Source organism: Agelaius tricolor, unplaced genomic scaffold (genome assembly GCF_023055355.1).
Source record: "Agelaius tricolor isolate 1412-34295 unplaced genomic scaffold, bAgeTri1.0.p SCAF_8, whole genome shotgun sequence".
NCBI classification, from domain to species: Eukaryota; Metazoa; Chordata; class Aves; order Passeriformes; family Icteridae; genus Agelaius; species Agelaius tricolor.
Window position 1 is genome coordinate 3873127 of NW_027269268.1, and position 23540 is coordinate 3896666.

Here is a 23540-nt window from a genome sequence, read left to right on the forward strand (position 1 = left end):
TAGAGAATGACCTCGTGTACTGTGGGAAGGACCACCTGGAATGTCCCACTTGAAATGTCCCTGCTTTCTTCCTGTACTACTCCCCAGCAGCTCACTGTTGTCCATTGCTGAAGACATGGACCAGGGGGATGTAGCAGGCCCTGGCAAGACCCCATAGAGCAGATTGTGTTTTTGTAATCAATACATCACTGTGCCATTCCCCTACCCTCATGTGCTTCAGCACACCCCTTTCTGAAGCCAAGAAAAAACAAGCAGCCCAGAGCTGTAGTTGGCAATTCTCACATCAGATGGTAGCAAGTGTTTGTGGGCAATGGGAAACAGAGGTGACAATTGTAATGGAAACTGAAGGGGAATTTATACAAGCGAATTGTCTTACACAGGCTGCCCGCATCCAGAACTACTGGGTTACCCTGTTATTCTGCCAAATTATTGTAGGTATTTAACAGGCAGGAGAAACTGGCAACCAACTGCAGTATATACAATATCCAGGGTAAGGAAGAAACTGCACTGGAAAAACAAATTCGATTGTGAAGGAATTTAAGACAGGCTAATATAGAAATCAGACAGTAGGCAGGGAAAAAGTCAGTTGTAGATTTTCCTTCAACTTCTTTTTTGGTTTTTTTCTAGTCTAGCTGGCTTCTATGGAATTCTGTTTAGAGCTAGGGGTTTGATGTACTCATCCTAGCCATCCATTTGAGCTTCTGGATACAAAAAGCAAACTCACATATAAGCTAGAGGAAAGTGCCAGTATAAGGTGTTGTGGTCACAATCTGAAACAGAATTGCTTTGTGCCATGGCTGCAGTCAGCCCTGATGCTGGGCAGACAGAGCTCATGGACCATGACAAAATAGACCACTGCTCTGACCTGGCCTTTCTCCGTGCTGTTGCAGGAGGAGGACTGACGTGCCCCTGAACCCCACAGCACACCTGGCACACCACCCAGGACTGGCAGAGACCTTGCAAAAAACAAGGTAAGTGCCTCTGGGAATTGCAATGAGATGTCTTGGCCAGGATTCACTGCAGAAAGGGACCTCAGTCAGTACACTGCAGCCACGGGCTGGTTCATCAGCAAACATCTGCTTGCCCAAACATCAGGAGCCAAACACTTCTCACCATGCTAATGCCCACAGTGAGGGGGTTGCCAACACCGCTCACAGCTGAAGGCACCTGGTAGCAAATTGAAACCACTGAGCAGAGTGTGAAACAGCTTTCCTCCCTTCACTAATCCTCAGAGCTTTCCTGCTCTCCTCCTCTTGGCTATTTTTCTCTTTGGGTTGTCATGAGTGGAGGTAACTGCAGGACTACAGAGGCAAGAGATGACAAATGCCTGCACTTACGGATTGTTGTTCCGTTCACTTGATAGGTACAGGTCACACTGTCGCTTCTCCCACCGAGGGTTAAGCCATTTCCTCTGAGAACAACCTGAAACTCCTCTGGAGGGGAAAGCAAACACACAAAATCACCAAACTGCAGTGCACTGCAGAAAGCTACACTTAGACCACGGCAACTTCACTTAGTCTGCAATAAACAAAGCACAACATAGTTAATGCTTCCAACTTAGTGAGATCCCCTTTTTCCTGAACCCTTGTACTGAATTCTCCTTATAAATTGGCAGAGGCACAATTTGTTCCCAAAGCTCTATTGAGACAGCCCTCTGAAACGGGAAGCAGATTCAGGCTATCAGCGTGATCTGGGGCTCAGCTGCACAGTAAGACACAGTTTCTCAGTGAATGAGAAATGGGGGACTCAGAAAAAGAAGACTCCCCAAACCCAGATCAGGCTCACTTGAGGTACCAGATGAAGAAAACATTTCTCCTTAGTACTATTTCTCTGCAAGTTGCCTAACAGCCATGCTCTCTGTGAGCTGTGCAGAGGAGGAGTGAAGAGTTTTTTTACAGGGCCGCTGACTTCATCCAGAGCATCCACATTTTCACAAAAATATCCAAGTAATGTTTAGCAACTACTTTATTTTGATGGATCTCCAACTATGCGTGGGTTATGAAGCTTAGAAAGAAGACAAGGCCTTAAAATTCTGTGCAGCTCTTCTATTTCATTAATATATTTCTCTTGCTGCCCAAAAATGCAGTCACGTGCTTTGTTCTTAGACTCCACAGATTTTGGGGCAGATTTGACACAAGTGCAGAGCAGACTCATGGGAGAGGGGCAGGTAAATGCTCTCCAACCTCCACCTGCATTACCCAAGCTATGGAAGCAGGCCCCGGTGGACAGCTCCTCTGAGGAGAACAAGAAGGCAACAGAGAAATCTCATGTTTCTTTAACTTCTTGAGGACTTAAGTTAGAAATGCTTTATTCCTTTGCATAAAACAGGGGGAAATCACAGTCCTATAATAATGGAACAGGATATTAAAATTATAAAATCTTACCTCCTACACAGACACTGGATGGCTCCAAATATAAAATCTCAGTGCAGGATTGTTTCAAAACCTATTGCAAAGGAGGAAATAGTCACAAATAGGTTTCATAGCACTACTTCAATGAGCAATCTTAGTTTAAAACAAATGCTTTTCCATAGAACACACACAGAGCTACAGGTTTGGGTTGCTAAGTCTGACTTTGCAGGACACTGCCTGGAGCATGAGCAGCTCTTGCACACCTGCACAGTGAAGTCTAGGAGTGCCTAAGGCTTGGATTAGTTTGTTAAAGAGAGAACCTTTGAAATATAAGGATGTCTAGATCCCTATCCTGATTTTCCAGGCACCCCAATCCTAATGTTTAAGCCAAAAATGAATCACAAGGAGCCTGATCCAAAAACTAATCCAGTGAAAAGCAGTGTTCCAACAATGAAGCCTGGTCCAGCCAAGTGCACGTTATTGCGGGTGCTGGCACCTTGCCCTGCGTGGAGAGGCAGAGTGACAGCGGTGTTCCTGACTGCACTGCCTGCCCTTGGACAGGGATGTCACTTCAGCTCTCCCTACTGTACGTGATATTTTTAGCAGGCATTCCTAAACATTCTGTGGCATCAGTTCAGCTCCCTGCAATCACGTGCACAGCAGAAACTCCTGTTACTGTCCCCTCTCTAGCTCCACTTGCCAGGTGTGTGCCTGCTGCTGAGCTGCCCTGACTTCCTAAGCATATCCCTCTGTCTTACTCTTAACTCCTGCCTTCCTTTCAGTAGGACTCCTTACACTCCATGATGTTTCCCAGTGGTTCCTGTTGCTACATACCCAGGCCCAGCAGAAACAATCATGTGGGCACTGTTCTGACAAGAAGCACACCAAGCTCCAAGAAAGAGAGCATCATGCCTTGCTGAACACTTCCCATGTTGCCTCTCTCCCCACAAACTCTTGTGCACAAATTCATCTTTTAGTGCTTTAAAACCCATGTTAAAAATTAAGTGGTATTTTAAAAAATGGAGACGTGCATTTGGATGAGATGCAACAACAGAGATCTTAGGAAAGAATGTAGCCCAGAGTTCACTGCAAGCCAAGCAGTTCACATTAGCTGAGGATCTTGCTTCCAAAAAAGGGCTTTAGCCTCTTGATTCCTATTGCAGTGTGGAGAGAAGTTATCTGTGGCCTGTTTGGGGGCTGGGGAATATTTTGTATAGCGTTTTATTCCTTTGCTGTAAAAGCATGTTCAGTTGTTTTCACTGAAAAGTCAGATAAATAGCTCAAGTGAAGCTGAGACTAGAGGCCAGCTTTATGGGAAGCACAGATCAAGCAGGTGGCACAGAATTCAGTAATTTTGTTTTTAGAGGGAGAACTTTCCAACCCCTGTCCTGGCCCCATTTGCCCAGTGTTTGAGGAAAGGTCACTGGTATGACCTGGAGGCTGGGGAGAGGGGAAGACAGTGTGGGACAGGACCTGACTTCCCTTGCAAAGCAGTAGTTCTCTGGTTTCATTACATACCAGGGTGAATTTTCTAACACTGCGCTTCCAAATGCAATATAAATCAGGAAAAAACCTACCTGGATATATTTAACTACCTTTGGATTTAGGAACAAACTGGGAGGGGCAGACATTATAACTCCAATTGAGCTGAAATACGTTGTAGATAAAATGATGACAAATCATGAACAAAAGCAAATTTCAATGCAGGGGTCAGGATACACTGACTTCCTGCATGGAATCCATTTTCATGCATGCTCTTGGCTAAAGCAGAAAATACCAGATGTTAATACTGCTCTAGAAATAACTGCTTCAACAATAATTTTTCATAATTTTTATTACTGCCGTCCTTTGCTTAGCTTAAGCAAGCTGTACTGTTTAGAGACCATCTCTTTGCAAGGTTGGTGGCCTAATTCTACCATTCCCCCCAGACAAATCTTCTACTGGCGTGAAAAAACCTCTGAGACTACTCAAATTTGGCTTTGTAAGTTTGTCAGGTTGTTTGCTATCCTTCAAAAAGCCTCCTGATAGTCCACACTTGGGGGGAAAAAAAAGATAATGGTAGAGAAATGTGCCTTGTCCCCAAAAACCTCTCCCCTCAAGGACTGAGTTAGCTTAAAAAGCAAACATCAAAGCTCATCAAGGACTAAGTGGATTCAGGTGGAGCCCATCAGAAGTTCATAGATCCGGTTCTTTGCTTAACCTCTGCTGAAGCTCTGGGTTCTCCTTAACACTCCCCCTAAGCAACACTGAAACACTGCTCAGAATTGAGTTTCCCCAGAGTTAAACAGAAGCCATCACATTCTCTGCAGGGTCCAAGCCCACCAGCTGTCCTGAGCACCAGCCCTGGGTAGGGTTTGGCTGACAAGGATTCTGCCACCACCATGGGAAACTGAGGATATTTTCAATACAGCAATTGCCATATGTGCTTTCATGTGTGGGGGAAATGAACGTATTTGCATGTCTTAGGAGAAGGTACAGAAACTTAACACCTTTCATTGTTCCCACTCACTCTTTTCTACCTGTTTCAATCTTTTTTCCCTTTCCACGCAAGCTATTCCTTCCAGCCAGCATAGTGCACTCCAGCACTCCAATAGAAAGTTTTTTTTCTCTTGGGGAGAAATCATGTGAAGGTATTTTACCCATTTTCCTTATGATCCATGTGCATTATTTAACATGCCTTCACACCCCTGTCCTTTAGAATTTAAAACTAACTTTAAACTATCCTGATGTGGAAACCTGGGCTGCAAAGTCAGCAAGACCAAAAAAAACTCCACAAAAATCTATACAATGCTCCCTCTTTTCCAGTTCAGGATAATCCAAGACACTGCACATTCATTATTTAGAAACCTACTGCCCACAAGAAAAGTTGAAATAATAACTTTATAAGGCCATCCTTGGATAGGATAGTTAAGCACTCTGCTGACATAAATTCAAGTAAGACAAATTGCCTTATTTTAACAGCATGCAAGGAGAGATTCTGAGAATTGATGTCATCCACTTTGTCTCCATAGGTCCTCACCAAATATAGGACTCTGCTCCCAGGCTCACAAAGGCTTTTCTCTCATTCCCTGCCCTCCCCCTCCTCCCAGGGCTGGCTTTACCAGAGAGAACCAATTATTCCCCACAACCCCAAGTGCAAAACAGAGTAGAAACCTGTCAGCCTTTGTCCTGCTGTCCTGCAGCTTCAGCAGTGGAGAGCTGTGCTAGGACTAGAGGGTGTCCATTGCCTCCTGAGGGGACCTGTGCAGTGTGGGAATGGTGCCAGCTGGAAGCTGAGTCCATCAGGTAAAGTGGCCACAGCTGTGACTCGTTAATAAAGGTGTGGCTGCTGGGACAGGAGAAGGCACTGCAGTTCTGTTCTTGGGCGGGCAGTCTCTTGGACTGTACAAAAATGAGACATGGAATCCATGCCCCAAACATCCACTTGTTCAACAGCAACACAACAGACTGCTAAGGAAATTATTCTGTAGCTTCTCCATGTTGAGGACTTGTTACATTGCTGCCACACTGCAGCAGCAGCAACCAAGGATCTTGCGTTTTAAACCCTGGTGTTTTTTAGGGCCAGTTCTTAGAGCAGCCAGCACCAGAACCAGTGGCACGAATGCAGCTTGTGCTCCACACTGACTCTGATGGATGCATGCAGGGCAGCCTCCCACCCACCCCTTCAGTGAAATCCCTTCTTACAGCTCTTGAGCGGACCCTGTGCAGTTCCTATAGCATCTCTCAGTAAAGCAAGTTGATCATTTCAGAACACTTCTGAGAGGACAAGTTACCAGAAGAGAGGCACCCAAGATATCTGGGGACACTCTCAAGCCAACTCACCCTCAATGCAAGCTCGCTGGCATGCCTTGGGTCCTACCTGCCCAAACAAGCTTTTCTTTGCTGAAAGGGTCACCTGTCAATCAGCTGCTGGGCTGCCCAGCTCCTCTGGGACCACCACGGCCATCTCAACTGTGGCTGTGGAGCTTTAAACCACCTGTCTCCAGGCTATTTCAGTGGCTTACAAGTAAGCATACATGTCAATCTTCCTAAAACAGTTGTAGGAAGTTCATTTATCAGGTCCGCTTACCATTACCAAAAGCTTTACTAGGTTTTCCATGTGACCCCATTTTCACCTAGTGCATTTTTCCCAGACTTTCCTGATTGTTAAGAAATACTTAAAATCCACATCTGTCCTCACGGCTTTCTACGTGCTTCTCACTAGAAGGTTCCTGAAGGCTCACAGAAACCTCAGTGCACCATTTCTGAAGCGATAGACTCCCATTTCTGTCATTACTAACACATTTCCTCCCACCACAGCTGTTGGAGAAACTCTGCCTGTTTCTGACCTGCAGGTGTCTGCACTGACTACACACTGGGGTGTTGTCAGCCCGCAGCTGCAGCAACACCCCACACCCAAATTCTGACATCAGCACTGAAAGGGCAGATGTCCCTGCAGCACACGGCACAAAGGCAGCCAACTAACAGGCTGACATCAAGCTCCCCACTGCTCACGGTCTTTGCAAACTCCACCTCTGTTTATCAATTCTGCCTAGCCAGAGATCTTTCCCCTGCTTTATGCAACATTTCTTCTTGTGGAAAATGTGCTTTCTGGACCTTCCAAGACCTCTTTAGCCTGTCACATACCAGGCGTGGCTCTGCCTGGACTCTTTTTTTCACCCTCACTGCTGCCTCTTACAAGTTCTCAGTGTTTAACAGCAAAGCAGGATGGCTCCTGCAGCTTTTCAAGTATTTAGCCTGCCATTCCCTCAGCACATGCTGTGGAACAGAGCTGTACCAGGCGGCACAGTGTTACACAAACAACTTTCCCTTCCAGAACACTAATGAAGGTTGTGTTCCATGGAATAGTGAGAACAATACACTAGTAACAAGCCATGAGCAGCCCAACCGTACAGAGATAATTAAAAAAATATGCTAAGTATCAATTTGTCTTGCAACCTTGCTCAGTTTCGTTTAGCCCTGTATGCAGTTCAAAAGTTTTTGGCAGCAGGCAGCACCATAAATCATAACTTGCATGGCATCTGTTCCTGCCCAGAACTGTAAACTGCATTCAGGGCTTGGGTAGGTCATCATCACAGCTGGATTCTTCACTGAACCACTGTAATGGTTCCAAGTCTTCAAAGTGCTCTATGGCTGTGTAAAGCATTTGCTTCCTGGGACAGAGGTCAGAATAACCAGGAACTGCTGGAAGGAGACAGCTGCTGACACGTTCTGGTCAGACCTGGCACGCTAACAAGTCTGAATAAATAAGGATTTCTAGGGCCACCAGTGGCCTTTCTTCCCTGTGGATCCATTCAAACTTGCACCTCTGTTTACATCAGTGCTCACCATAAGCTGACCACAAATCAGGCTGCTGTGATTTTGGGGGAAAGGCAGCCTGAGTCTCTGAACCAAGTGTATGTCCCATAACAGAGCAAATGCATCCAACTTGCTATTTCCAGAACCTGTTTTTAAAGAAGAGAAAAGGTTCACCTTTACAAGCTCATCTTTGTTCTACTGCTGTATGGCAAGGCTTGTGCAAAACCCCTGACAGCACAACAGGATGGCTTCCACGCTTTGTGTGTGCACAGATAACATCCCTGCAGCTTTATCCCCTGGTGGGCACATGAAGGCATCCTGGAGTGCAGTCCATGGACACACTGCCAGCCAGAGTGTGCACAAGCCAGACATAGCAGCACAGCTCCGAAAGCACCCTTGCACGGCAACCTCAGCTACTACTGCCTGCAGCTCTTTCCTGTGGAGATTCCTTTTCTTTCCTCTCTCCCTCCCAAACACGGGGTAAATCTGTACTTTTCTCTAGGGATGCTACAAGCAGAACAGCTGGTGAACAAAATTGTAAGCTCAAGGAAAACAGAGCTAGAAACTAAACACTGTTGATGGTGTGACTGGCCATGAGGTTGTGCTTTCCTCTTGTACTGTGCCAAGCTCCTCCCTCAGGTAACCACAAAACTAGCCTCATCAAGAGCTGCATCTCTCATGAGGATACGTTTTTCAAGACACAGTGGTAAGCATGTATCTCATGTACTTGTCACCGCAACACATGGATTGTCAGTGTCATAAAGTTATGGCAAGTGGGGGGCAGTAATGGAAGGTGATGTCTGAGAGGGCCCTGATAACATAAAGAGTGTTTAAATCTATGTTGAGCACTCCATGCCTCAGCTGGATCTGTGCATGCAGGCCAAGCCTCAATGACTGCCAGCTGTGGGCCTTTTCTTGATGAGGAATTGCCTGCACCTTTGGGCTCCCAGTTTAGCTGCTCAGAAATAGCACTGGGTGCAGGGGCAGCTATTTAAATGGTAGGGAACAGCAGGGCTCCTGCCTACCCAGGTGGAGCAGGGCATGCCAATGTGGTCCAGAAGCCCAGATCAGAGCTGGGGAAGGCTGTCCCAGCCTACAGAACACTGCTCCTGAGCAAGGCCGCTCTCTGGTGAGTCAATGCCTTCGGGAGCCCCATCCCAGCTCGGGGCTGTGGAGCTCCTCAGAGCAATGGATGGTGAAGGCAGCATTGTGCTGGTGCTGGGTTAACTGTGTCCAACTGAGCTCACCCAGGTGCTTGGTTCAGTTCCTACAACTATTCTGCTTCATTCCTTCCAATTGGCTGCAGCAGGACTGGGCTTACCCCATGTTTCCATGTATGTTTGTTTTTCTATGAGTCACTTAGAAGTATTACTGGCAGCTTGCTTCCTTTTTTTTTCTTTTTAACTCAAACCTTTTTTTTTTCCACTACTGCTAAGACAGTAAAAAGGAAAGAGAAGTAAAGGAGGAGGTGTATAACTGGTTTGCTGGACTCACTGGTTTTGTTCTAGGGAACGAAATGCTGACTGTGCATTGGGCAGGATTTTTTGTGCTGAATTCAGTGACTCTTATGGCATGTAAAGTCAACGTGTGTGAAATGAGGGTGATGAAGAATTTAAGGCGTATGTAGTGTAGGCTGGCATTGTTACAGATTTCTCATTCATGAGCTGTTGCTTTTTTTATGTAAATAGGACTTCTGCCCCTCCCCACAGTGTGGCAGAATTAGGTTTTTAAAAAAAAAGATCTAGAGTAGGTTACAAGAGGAAATAAATTTAAGTAGAGCTCTTGATTTCTGTGATTACACTCGAGAAACCTTTATCAGGCTTTTTAAGTGAGAAGCACCTTTGCAGCCCACCTTAGGCTCTGGACAGATCAGCCTGTCCATATAGCAATTAATGCTTGAACTCCCTGAAATTAACTGTTTCCAAAGTGCAGCCTTTCACTCTTTCTAGTGTTGGTTTTACATCCCATGCCTCTGCTGTGTTCAAGCAAGCTCTGTCATTTATCTCCCCAGCGCCGATCTGTGCAGAAAGGCACGAGGCAGCAGGACCACCTCACACTAGAGGGAAGGCAATCAATTCAGGGTGACTTGGAATGAAACACATGCTTTTCAAGGAAACACCATTTTGGTGCTTCTCTCCCACAAAGTGAGAGCAGGAACTGCAGCAGTTAATATCTCATGGCTTCTTCCTCTCCCTGCTGCCAAACATCTGTGCCTGTGACTACACCTCGCTGCCAAGCCCAGCCTGCTCCCTGACACTGCTTGGCAGTGCCGTGGACAAAGAGTGAGGGGAAGGGGAAGGCTGCTACCCTGTCCCCTGTCTAAGTGAAAAAAATCCCTGAGACATATGGTCTTGCATAAAATCACCACCCGAGAGAAGCCTGGCGCGGCGTTAGGTTAGTGAGAATATTCTAATTACACCAAGTCTGAGCAGCACCTCATTGGCAGCCACCAAGGAAAGCAAATGGAGATGACAAAACTGCGGGTCATGAGATGAGTATTTTAACAGCATCGGAACCTTTACCCCCAAATTACTAAAAACAACCCTAAAACCATTACTTATCAAGTAATGTAACTAGGAATCAAGACAAACTGTTACTTTCCATAACAGGAAAAAAAAGTTGTTTGGGCTATTTATTTTTTTTCTTATTAGTAAGAAAAATCTGCCTCAAAGAAACTTCTCACTAAGGAGTGGCTGGATTTCACTTGGACCTGTGGCTGCTTCCTTTGGAGCCAGTTGTGCAGCATCCCTTATGTAAGAGAGCTGTCAGGCGTGCAGGGCTGGCTGACAAGTCCCATCCCAATCACAGGGCACAGGCACGCTCACTCTAACCAGAGTCGTGTCAGTGCCGGTGCTGGCTTATCAAGCTCACTGTGCTCCAGGAGAACATTATATGGTTTGTAATATGTCAGAGAATGTCAAACTGAGGACTGCATGGCAGTGAAGGGTAGAGCAGAAAGCATTCTATTCCAGGCCATTGATTCCTTTTAACAACTACATGCAGTAATTCCCAAAACTATCTCCTCAGTCTCAGTCACATGGAAAACATAGCACAGCGTTAGTTCTGAACCTTGCACCCAGTGTAGCTTGAAGATTAGACCGTCCAAGGGGATTAAATAAGTTGACTGATTTAATCAGAATAATTCTTTTAATGATAACTTGCTGCATTTTTCCTCCCCCCACCTCCTTAAAGGTCTAATAGTTTGCTTCCTGGATTCCCAGTGCATAAACCGAGCATATTTTCTTCCTACAGGAAATGATCCAATTAAGTTGATGTATAATTGATAATGAACCATTTAAGCTGATTTTGGCCTTGAAAAATCTTAACCGTGTCCAGTCAGCTGGCTGACCCCCCTTCATCCACGGTGGAGGGACAGCACTTGGGGAAAGGGAGGGAGCAGGCTGAGCACACTGCCCAAGGAAATGCAGGGAGGCAGCCTAGCTCAAGGGGGCTGCACAGCAGCAGGGATTACTTGAACATCATGTAGTCCCTGATTGCTGCTCAGTACCCAAGCTGCAGCCTGGACCCTGGGTTTGGGCAGCAGAGCTTGGTAAGCAGCCAGGCTAGAAACATGGAACCAGCATTCTCCAGTGTCTGATCCTGGAGCACCACTGAAGCAGTGGGAAGTTTCCCACCCTCCCTAAACACAAATTCTGATGCCTTACAGCAGGTACCAGCGGGAGATGCTGTTGGACTCCTGGGAGTTTGGTAATTCACCCTCCCCCAGTGCCAAAGCCAGGTCAGCCTGAGGAAGTGCTGCTGACAGCACGGCTGGAAAAGAACGCGTCAGATTCATGGAGAGAGGCTGGAGCATATCTTTGGGAAGCCAGTGCAGTAAGTTTTATCAATATAAAGGCTAAAATTGTTCCTCACATGAATACCTCTTGCCTACCTCAACAAAACTGACTCCCTCTCACGAGCCTTTGGTTTTGTCCCTGCCTGGGCAGTGCTGAGCGTGCCGCTGCCACACACAGTTTGTGCAGCAGCTCCCCGCGGGCCCCGCCGTGCTGGCTGTCACCGAGCCGTGTAACTCCAACACTGCCATGCACAGCCAGTGACACAGGAACCATCCAGCTGACATGGAAACCTCCAGGATATTCCATAGATACCCTTCGCTGGTGTCCAAAGGGACTGGAATGCCAGAGGGATTTTGCTGACTGCTCTTTGCAACAGGAGCAGACTTCTCTCCATCACCCACAGAGTTTTACTGGAGAGAATTTATACGTTTATGGCAAACAATTTATTTTTTTCTAGCACTCCCTGCTTATACCTCTTTAGCCAGAGTCTGACACTGGGTGAATCTAGTTTTCTTTAAGGACCTGTGTGCATTTAATCCTTTGTTTGTCCTCACTGGTCCCAGGTGCACTCCTTGGATGGGTCTAAGTCACTCCATGTCAGCCTGGGAGCTCAGCTTGCACCCTGCAAACCCTGAGGTCTCCTCTCCCCTGGTCACCACTTCACCAGGAGGCAAGATCCTCGAGTATCCCAATTTGCAATTTTTCCTGGATAAACTGACAGCTTTATGCTGAGGCATAGGGCTTTTTCCCAAGAGGCTCAGCCAACTTGGAGAGAATTTTGCTTCATCTGACAATGCAACTACTCAGTTCACGTGACTTGATCTATTTTTTTTTTTTGTCCATTATGTTTAACAGTGAGTTTCGCATGTAAAATTAACAAAAAAACCTCTGAGCACCTGTCAAATGAACAAGCAGAAGAAGAGATTAGCAATTCTATTTCTAATCCTTTACAGGTAGAATTTTTAAGAAATTTGGGAACACTGCAAGATAAAACAACTCTAGGCTGACTCTATTTTGACCTACTTCCTCTAAAGTTCTGCATGTATCAGTTCCTGTAGTCTTATCTGGTAAGTTTTTGTGATGTTTCCTAAGAACAAAATATATTTTAACTTCCTGTATTAAGTGCTGTCAACTTACTTCAGTATAAAAATGTGTTTGTCTACTTAGAGCTGTCATACACTGATAATGTTACTTAAGTGAGTTCCCTTAATGTAACTTTTCAAGGTACCAGCCTTGTCCAATTCTGCCTGCAGAGACAACCAGACAACTTTCACTCACAAATCAGCAGAACTTGAGTTTAATTAAGGGTTTCATTTCCTTATCTAGTACTGATCTGCTGCATGGTGACAGAAGCTGTGCCCTCCCAAAGCCTTCACCCTGTCCTAGCTCGCTCACAAGGCTACACTCTGTGTAACAATCAGCCAAACCCCATCAGTGACTGTTCCTCAGAGTGCAGTAACTTGCCTTCAGCGTTTTGCTTTTAAGCTCTAGAGTTTTGCTCAGATTTATTCACACTGACAATGCTGTTTAGTTATGACCTTGTAAGCTAGGTATGAGCAAAGCTGGTAGAGCAGGAAACTTTGCAAAGCAGCCCCCTCTTCACAGGTCTGCACAGACTTTTAGGAGTGGATGTTAGTAGTGTAGTTGGATGTAGTTAGTAGTGTAGTAGTGGATGTTATTCAGCAGAAACAATGGCGTGGAGGTGTGTCAACCCTTCTCACTTCCCTAGGATTTTATCAGAACTAATGTCAAAACATGACACAAACTCTCGGGCACCTAAGCTGAGGTTAGTCTAAATGTTCATCTCAACTGTCCTGAATGTTAATCCCTGGTCATGACTAAACAGACACTGTGTAAATATCCAGAGAAAATAAATTGGAGTAGTCGCTTATGCTGAAAGCATAAGAAGGAGGTACAACAGTCTGTGCTAGAACTCATCACTTTTTTTTAACACTAAAAACCATAGAATAAGTGGTCAGCTCTCCTGGAATACAGTGCAAAAGTAACAGGATAGCAGCCAAATAGTGTCATACCTGGAGAGATCAATGTAGTTGAGGCTCCTGCATCCCCTCCTCAGCAGTTCTGGGCTGTAGTTTTGCTCAGGGGTTTTAATTGCTGGGTTGCTACCATTTCTGAAGACAATGTTTTTTCTGAATAGAAATTGTTCAGCAACATTCACAGAGGGTTTCACAACTGCACCTTTGACTCTGTACTTTGAGCAATACTGCTGCATGTTTGTGACCTATCTCCTTTTCATCTGGTTCAAAATTAGCTTTCCTCTTTAGATCAGTGTCTCTGAGTCTGTATTCTCTAGCTAACTTGAAAACTGAAATGAATTTATAATAGTGACTAAAAAGGAAAACTCTGACTATTTAATGCTCAATTAGATCTACTTATCAGTGCTATAATGTTATGAGAATTAATTGTCACAATCACTCCACACCCCTGCAAAGAAAAGTATTAATTAAAACATACCAAATATCCTATTAATACTGCCACCACACATGGACTACAAAAAAAGCCCACACACACACACAAAATCCAAACCAACCAGAAACCCTACTATGGATGTTTCCATCCATGGTCTGTGGGAAAAGCCAAGTGTTGACATGTCTGGTGGCCGGGCTGTAAATAAAGCCTGAACCAACTCAGGAGCTCAGTCTGCAGAAGCACACCTTGCATGTAAGCTGTTGAACAGTGTGCATAAGTTTGCTTTTCCTGTCACTGCTAAGCTGTTACCTTGAAACAATGCACTGCCATTCTGTCTGTTTGGTCCTGTTCTACAGCTGAGATATGCCCAAATCTGGGATTTTTACAGCCAGGATTTTTTTAAGTATCAGAAGCAGCTGGATTGAGGCTTGTGCAAACACCATCAGGCATATCTTATCAGAAAAGCCTCCCTCCCTGCTGACACAGAAGTGAAGGTGCTTTTAAGTTCTGGGAGGTGTGGATGCAGGAGGCTGGCACTGCTGCTAGCTAGAGACTGCCCAAAACCACCTTGGGTAATGGGACACCATACAGCTTACATTAACCTTCCATGTGTGTGAGATTTTCAATACTAAAGGCAGTACCACATGGGCTGCCCTGTCTTTTCAGGAGAACAACTGTCAATGCATCAAAAGATGGATTAATTTTATTTAGAAAGTTAAAGGAAGATTCTGGAACTACATTTATTTTAAGTAACAAGGAAAATAAGTTGCTGCATTACGGCATTCACAAAAACCACACTGCTCAAAGGAAGTGATAAATTCGTGACTGTGTAGTATCCTGTATGTGAGTAGTATCCTCTTGTTATTTAAAAAAAGAAAAGGAAAGGGAAATGAATGATAGTGGGCTCTCTCAGAAAAAGGATTTCATTATTGCTTTTGACTTCTGCCAGTAAGCCTGTTTGCACTGCCTGTTTATGCTGCCTACATGCAGCAGCAGCACTGTTAACCCTGCATAAAAGATACAGCCTTCAGTCTAAAATGAGACATAAATTTTGTGCTCACAACCACAGGTGTCTTAACACACAGCTGAAACAGTGTCAAGCCACTGATCACAACCAAAATGTTTCTCTTTGATCCCTTCCTGAAAACCATGGTAATCAGCTGAATGGCCTCATCTCACCAACAGGAGTTTCTCATGCCATGCTGAAAACTGGAACTGTGTCTTACCACTTATTGGGATAACAAGGGGTTAAAGTCATGGATTTAAAATGCTTCTGTCTGTAAGTAAAGGTTAATTCCTAAAGTTCACTTAATTCCTCAGATTTTAAGCAGTAGTTTATTCTCAAGTCTCCCAGAGTAAGTCTCCATTTTTTCCAGACTAAACCCAAAGCAGTCATTTATCAGAGCATCCCCCGAACTTCGCACATGAACTCCCCTCTCCTTGTGAAGAGTCCTCAAATTCCACGCGAGGTGTGAGCATGAATAACTGCAGGAGGCGCAAGCAGTGCTCATTTACAGAACTGCCTCTCTAAGGTAATGGGGAAGGAACTTCATCTACTGCAATTCCTGCCTTAGGAACCAGTTCTGCCTGGGAGTGGGATTGGAGAGTATGCTCTAATCTTGAGGAAGGGTAAAACTTATTGCCTGGTACTCACAGAATTGATTATCCCCTTAAGTGCTTGGAATCCTCCAGTGACAGGGAAGACTTGCTCTTTCACGTCAGCAATTCTTTCCAGCTTTGGAGAGAAAATGCATGCAAACACATGAATCATCTGGCAAACTAAATTCCTCACAGTGCTTTACACCCTTAAAATTTAAATGGATGTCTAAAAGCAACCCTCATCAATTCTGAGAAGAGAGGGAAACTTTAGAGCTCTCTCACAGATAAGAGTTTTCTGAACTGTAGGACTTAGCACAGCTGACTGCAGCTAACAAAATGATGGCTAGTCATCGTGGCAAGCATCACACTGAAGAAGCTTTTCAGGGCCTCCATCTTGGCAGTGATTTTGTACCTTTGTCCAGACTTACCTCCCCTGTTTGCTCTGCCTTTCACTAAAAACCCTTTCTCTGCATCTTCTGCAGGAAGGAGCCTTTCGTGTACCTCTCCTTGAAGCCACTTTAACCAAACAGGAGTAGCTACTGGAACACAGTAACTCTGGAACAGCTTTCCAGTGAAGGACATGAATCCCACCTTCTTTTCCTTATCCCAAAACTGCTACATATACACTGCTTGAATCTTGTCTACAGCTCCTCTGTTCATGTGATCAGTACCCTGACCTGGTTGCCATTCCAGTGAGAGGGGCTTGCCTGCACCCTCTCACTGGCAGCTCCCAGCTAACAAGGGTATTTCCAACGGGTCTCCTTGGCAGTGAGCACGACACCCACACATTCTATTTACGTCTATGTACACATCCGAGTGTGCTTCCTAAGCCAGAGAAGACATTACACTGCCTAATGTAAGTAAAATTAAATTTCTGTACTACTTAACGTTAACTCTGTAAAACTCCGGGTTGAGGTACTGCCTAGGACTTTATAATAGTAATGGTCTTATTCTTACCTGTTCCTGTTCAAAATCCAGGACACCGACACAGTAAACTCTCGCTCCCAGCTCTCTGGATTTCCTTGCCTGTAGCATCGTAGAACAGAGCAATAAGCATTTTTTTATTCAACAAGGCAGCACCCAAACTCTGCAGAGCATGATATTTCTAGCTCATGCTCACCTCCTTCTCTGCATACAGGGGAATCTGTCCGTCCAGCTTGCCATCAGTCAGCGCAATGATGATACTAGAGAACCTTGAGGCTCCTTGCTTCGCAATTTGCGCATTGGCCTGAAAACAACAAAATTAATTATCCACCTTAAAATTACATCCAAACTTTTAACCATGATGCATCTTCTAAGCATCTAATACAACATGTCTCTCATGACAATTCTCTGCCTCCCCTGAACTCACTACCAGCAGGGAAAACCCATCATTGGTCCATTCCAGCCACCATTGAGCCCATCTCCAAAGCACGGGGGTCACTGACCCATCAACCCTTGCCAACATGCATTTCTTCCAGGACAGATCTCTTCAAATCCACTGCCAGGATTTCCTTTGCTACCCCCCAGATTTCAAACACAGTCAGTAGGTTCCAAGATATTAAAAAAATGGCTTAATTTTTTTTTTTTCAATAGCAACAAAATTCCCTTTGCCCAGCTTTTCATTGCACAGATCCTGGTTGCAAACATGGTTCTACAGTCACAGGGGAAGAACTGACTTGTCTGTAACATTGAAAGCTTAGATGCTCACCTTCAGGGCCAGGGCTTACATCAAAACTGCATTATTTGAACAAAGAAGAATATAAGTGGCTGGGAACTCTAATTAAGACAGCCCAAAATGAGGAGCATTTGTCTCTGGGTTGCTGCTGCATGTGGCTGTTTACAGTGTCACGGGGATGCTGGCTGAGCTCTGAGATCCACCCCACAGACCCCTGCTCCCCGAGAAGGAGCGAGTCAGGGAAATTCCACATGGCAGATTGCTGTGATGGCTAGTCATCCTCTGCATGGGGTTTGCACAGTGTCTGGGCAACCCTGGGACCACTCAGGCAACCAGACAGATTTGAGCATAACAGACCGATAAAACATAAATCTATTTATGTTACAGGTTGTTACCCAAAGAGTGAGAACAGAGGATGTGTTGATTGCAAGAAGATGAGTAAAACCTACCTGTTTTAGTCCTTCATGTATGTATGTCTCACCTGCTGGTGTCACCTCCTCCAGATCCTTTAGACCTTTCTTGATTTTCTCTCTGCGAACGAAAAAAAAGGTAAGAGCCTGTTTGTGTGACCTGAAGTGTGAAAAGGGTGTAATTTATCAATTGAAAAAAGGTATTTGTCCTCAAGGAGAATTGAAATGAAAAGCTGTAAATTAGAGCTTAGCTAGGATCCCACATGGAGGCAGACTGTGTGTTCATGACAGAAGTGGTGCTGTGGGAACAGGTATTTCAGACCTATCTAACACAATATGCTTCAGTGAGTCAAAAAGGTGGAATCAAGGAAAATGTCCAGGCGGAGCAGATATTGCAAAGAGGAGGCAAAGCCTCAGCATTACATAGCCCAGTGGAAATTCTGTTGCATTAGGTCTATTTTGTTACTTTAAACCAACTTCGCTTCTAATCACACTGCAGTCAAAGAAGAAATCTCCTAAACCAGTGGTTCTATTTCAGCAGAAATCTTCCAGACCAATATGTACAAATTTATCACATAGAACTGAACTTCAATAATTAAAGCCTTTGCCCTGGAGAAAATATCAATAGGCAAACACAGCATTTGCAAGATACCTTTTGTTCCCATGGGAAAAGAGCAGGATTGAGGACAGATTTAAATTTTGACTGTTACAACCTTTTCATGCGGCCTTTCATAAGACATCCCGCACACTGTGGACCACACACCTAAGTGAGGTCCACAGCTCACTTAGATTTAACAGGAGAATGCATCTGCACCATGATTTTTCATGAGCAGTACAGCAGATCCACCTGCAAGATGCTCACTAACTATGGGGCTGAAAGGGGAGAAGTTGACAGACTGCACCACAGGAATTATTTCCAGTGAAATCAGCACAACTGGTGGGAACAAAGGCAGAGAGACTACTGAAAGAATCAAATCTGGAGGGTCTTCATTATTCTGCAAACACAGTTTCAGCCAAGTCCATGGAAAGTCATGCCAGGGAAGGATGAGCAAAAACTAAGAAGGGGCAAAATTTGGGCCAGAATATATAGAACACTGTGACAAATCTAGGTGAGAAAGAGGAACCCAGCAGGGGTGAGGAGATGGAGGGAAAATACATCGCGGGATGCGTGAAAGCTTTCCTTAGGCCAGACCAAATGAGAAAGAATGCATATGCCACACTGCCTGAATGCCACCCACTCGTCATTTGTTCCACGGATGGGCTTCCTCTATGTTTAGCAGCTCTGTTCCAAAGTACAATCCATAGCTGGAATAAGCTCCCCGTCACAGGATCCACTGATACGATCACAGAGGGGAGGGAGTAGAAGAGATATGTGGCATTGAATGTATGGAAGGGAACAAGTTATGTAAGATAATACAATCTGTTTGATCCAAATATTTTACATTCAGCATCTATAGAAACAACTTGCAAGTGATCATGTACGAACGCAGATTATAAACCACAGAGTTGGTGCTTGCCAGAAATGAGTGGCAGCACATCACAGGCGTTAGTGCTCTGCTGCCAAGAAACAAGCAGCAACTCAAGTCCCAGTTTTCTGAAACAGATTTCATTTTGCAAAAATAGCTTTCGTACAATCAGTTCGGTTTTATTTATCTGCAATGTCTTGTGACCCGGTCGCGCAGCAATCTCTGGTGCTGCCAGGCCTCTGCCTACAAGGGGTTCCAGGAAAATCTTTGGCAGCATGAGCTCTTTTAGCTGTGTTTAATCAGGCACCATCTCTTGCCCTCAGGGCACAGCTGCACTAGACAGACCCAGCCAGATGTCAGCTAGCTCCCCGCATTCTCCAAGCTGGTCAAGTGCAAGCGTGTCCTGGTCTGCATGTCAGAATGCCAGTGTGGATGCAGGATTTGGGGCCCCAGAACCAACAGGAGAGGTAGGTTCCATCACTCTAAACCCCACCCCTGGCTGGTTTGAAGGCCAGGCACGGGCGCTCGTGCCTGCCTGCACTGTCCTGATAATGAATGGGACTCAGCAGTCAACCAGCCATAGCAGCCAGGACCCCCATTCCTGCTTCTCAGTGCTCTCACCACTTCCCTTTCTCTAGTTTCTGTAAGGCTGCTTGGTGGCCATGGAAGTCCCCAGGGAAGTTCTGGTTGTATAACTCATCTGTACCATGACAGCAGAGCCCTCAGCCTGGGTGCCTGGACATCCCACGGGACAGCTTGGGAACACAACAAAGGCTGAGGGCCACTGGCTTTGTGGTGAAAGTCAGGAAAGGGAGGGAGGTGGAAGAGGCAAAACAGAGCCAGCAACTTGCAGCCTGTCTGTGTTTGGGCTGAATAAGTACAAATTTAATATCTTTTACCCACTCAGCATATGCGCTGCAGCCCATTTCTGTGTTTAAGCACAGGCACAACTAATTTTTAATAGCTACCCCGTCTGTTCTCTCTCTAAGCTGTGTAACTGCCTCAGACAGTTCCTCCAGCAGCAGCCAGGCAACACAGCTGCTAATATCCACGTAGATTCCTGAATGGGTGTTCTTAGCTCCTCTGAGTGGGGGACAGCACTCTGTATGTCTCTTCCATGTTGCATTCCACCTATTGAAGTGCTGGAATCTTGAATTATCTCAATGTGGTGAGCATATGAGTGCTGGCAGGAGATGGTAGCTCTTACTGAGAATGTATTTCTGGTGAGAAATGAGGCTGTGTGCTGCAAGGCAACGGGCTCATCCCTAACAAAGGAAGGCAAACAAAACAGGTACTTGGGGTTTGCTGCTAAGAAGGATGTGCAGTAAACAGGAAAACACACACACGTGTCAGTGAAACCGAGAGGGGAAGTGTTCTTTGACAAAAAGAGGGATGGCTCCATCTCTGATGAGGCAAGCTGTCGTTGTGGTACAAGAAAACCCTGCATGAGCCTCCCCAGATGTATCATTTGGAAGAGGCTTATGCCTTCTGGGCCTCTTAAATACTACAAAGGGTTGATTCACTTAAAATAATTAGTCTGCTTCAAACCTGAGGCCTCCTGCACGGGCTCCAGATGAAAACCACGTCAGTGGCCAGCTCTGCTGTACTTGATACATGCAGCAGAAGACTCTCTGCAGATGACTCTGTTCTGGCAAGCTGCCTTGGACCCATGCACAGGGGCAGCTCACGTGACTGAGGCCCCAAATGTGTCCATGTCTTACACATCCCTGTGAAACCAGGAGCAGTCAGCTGGACTAGGGACAAGGACAGGATAGTTGGTCATGTAACCAGGTACTCAAGTGTCCTACTTTTCCACCTTCACTAACACCATCTCTGTTTATCTCCAGCAGGAGTTTCACCCAGGCAGAGGCAGCAGGGCTCGTCCTGGCTGCTGGCACCGGTCAGGGCTGCCAAAGCCGGCTCACAGAAACCTGGACGGCTGCTGGCCAGGACAGCTGGCCAAAAGAGAACAAAGGCAACATCGTGCCAGCTGTATGGTATTCCTGAAAGTATCCACTGTCCCAAACCACGTGCTTTCCAGCAGCAAGCCCTGAAGGTGAGTGCATCAATCTTTGTTTACCATTTACTGCATAGTTTCCAGCTCAACTTCACAAATGTGTGTGTTTCAAATGGCCTTTAACCAGTGTGAGAAGGCTGTTCCACCTGGGTGCTGCTGTTATTCTATGGATTTATTGGAGTTCTCTTTACAGAGTTAGTCACAGCACTGCCCACACTCACAAAATATTAGGGAATTTGGGGGCTTTGGTGCTATGCTGTGGCTTTCTTTATATCCACAGCTTTACTGTGCAGTAAACCCAGCAAGAACATTGTGCAAACAATCAGAAGCCTAAGGCTTTCCAAACAAAAAATTCTGCCCTACTTTGATCTAACTGCTGGGAAGAAATTGTGGTTTCCTGACATTTGGGAATTAGCAAGTAAGCCAGGGCAAAAACATGCCTGCAAGTCCAAAGTGCACGTAACAAACCAAGGCCATAATACCCCATAATCACCCTCCCAAACACCCATCCCCAGGAACTGTAGTGTGCTTAGTTAGCATCCTCATCTTCTGTTGGGAACAATGGGGGCCAGACAGTCTCAGCATTTTTCCTCTGCTGACTTCTTTAATATCTAAAAGGACAGCTGCTCCAACTGTATTTATCTGTCCTTACCTGTGTACATATGGTCACAGTCACCAGTCTCCTCCTCCCTTCTCCTTTTAATTCCCCCTGAACAAGAATGGTGGCACTTTGTTTCCCCTGACACACACACAAGAGCTTCGGCCAACCCTGAACGAGAACCAAGCCCCTCAAGGGAACCCACTGGATCTGCAGAGGTTCTTCCTGTGCTTTACACGAGAAAAACACAATTCTATCCCTGGCTCCAAGTGTGCCGGCAATGAAAAAGGCGCTTGTGTCCCGGTGGCGGGCTTCCAGCACCCTGCCCAGCATTTCAAGTGGTCTGTGTGCTATCAGTGCTGCCTCTCAGGCCTGATAAGGAACAGGCCACTGACAGCCCACTGAAATGGAGAGAAAGGACCTCATTGACTTCAGCAGGCCTCAGAACAGGCTCAAGTGTCCTCTCCTGACCCCTCTACAGCCATCTGGAAAAATGACTTATAAGCTTCTCTCTGCCCACAGAGAGCAGATCCAATATCTCAGTCCGGATGGGGGGAAGTGGCCTGTTTTCATGTCAGGCCACTCTTTAACTGCTAAAACAGGAGGGGCTCAGAACTGAGTTTTTAGACATCTCAGATGTCAGCTACATTTCTGCCTGTTGCCAGCGGCAGGTCTTTTCAGGAGGCCTCATACTTGTTGTTATGTATTGTTTAAAACAAACAATCCCACAGCAGAGCTTACTAACTATACCACACCAACTACAGCTCCCTACTAACAGGAGCAGAAAGGATGGACCACCTTACTTCCACCTGGCCACAGGTTTGTGGAGTGATTCCTAAATGGTTTATCCACAGGTTCAAAACCCAGAAGAGTGTGCATGGCGGTAGCTTCTGGACAAAAAGGAGAGAGCAGAGGTCATGTTGGTTTTGAGAAAGCTGAGAGGACACCAAAGGACTCTGACAGCAGTGCCACTGTCCTCTGCTGAGAGCACTTGTTCCACACAACCATCTCCCAATTTCTGTGAGTTTGGTAATTATTTTTACAATATTTTCTTCTCTGCCTGTTTCTCCTCCTTCTGTTTCCCCCCACCCATCCTTAAGATATCTGAGCTGCAAATCCTCACTTGCTTTAGAAATCAGAGTGAGCAGCCTTGAATTCCATCCCCTGAAAGTTCAAGCACACCTGTACATCACTGCAGTGTCAGGAAGATCTCACACCCTTCAAGTGGCACCAACCCCACTGTCTAAAACAAGCCCTGAAGTCCAGATTAGGAAATACAAAACAAAATACCTACCTTATGTGAGAATATGAGAAACATTTATTTACCATTCTATGCTTCTCCTAGACATGAAAAAAATCCTGATAACCATTCTATGGAGGCTGCTTTACAAAAGCAAATGGAAGAATCACTCTCATACTGTGCCAAGCAAGATGCAGAGTCACACAGAGATGAAAACATTAGTGCTAGTTTTTCTGCAAAGCAGTGGCAGAGGTAACATCAAGAATTTGTGTCCTATCATTCCTCTCCTTCCTTTTTTATGAGGCTATCCAGGGATATGGCCACAAAATTAAATCAGCTCTGCAGGGTGGCCTCACAACTGGCCAGCACTTAGAGGTATCGGTCATTGTTGTGTTCCTGTTACTGCTGCTCTGATTCAGTAAGGGCAGAGGCAGGGAGGGAGGGGAAGAATTAAGAAAGCAGAGCACTGACCTGTCTCCAGTTAGCGGCATAATGACATGCGCCTGGGTGGAAAACACGATAAACGACAGCCTCATCTTGGGGCTGTGGAAAAGGGAAAGAAGGCAAAAACACATTTCAGAGAAACACACAGATGCACAGCCTTTCATTCACTTGTTCAGGTCTCATCCACGTGATCTTTACCCTCCAGCCTCCTAGGAGTGTACTTTTGAACTACA

The 23540-nt window shown here is 45.6% G+C and overlaps 1 protein-coding gene across 2 annotated transcripts in view; it reads right to left on the bottom strand.

Annotated features, from left to right (window-relative positions):
* ANTXR2 (ANTXR cell adhesion molecule 2) overlaps positions 1-23540 on the bottom strand; it is a 76708-nt gene that overhangs the window by 50437 nt on the left and 2731 nt on the right. For both annotated transcript variants that reach the window (XM_071431401.1, XM_071431402.1), the window contains exons 3-9: positions 23335-23406; positions 17582-17663; positions 16596-16703; positions 16433-16501; positions 15531-15611; positions 2385-2445; positions 1338-1433 (exon numbers count right to left, since the gene is read on the bottom strand). In XM_071431401.1, the coding sequence (XP_071287502.1) occupies positions 1338-1433; positions 2385-2445; positions 15531-15611; positions 16433-16501; positions 16596-16703; positions 17582-17663; positions 23335-23406 (569 nt within the window). The remainder of the gene's footprint in view (positions 1-1337; positions 1434-2384; positions 2446-15530; positions 15612-16432; positions 16502-16595; positions 16704-17581; positions 17664-23334; positions 23407-23540) is intronic.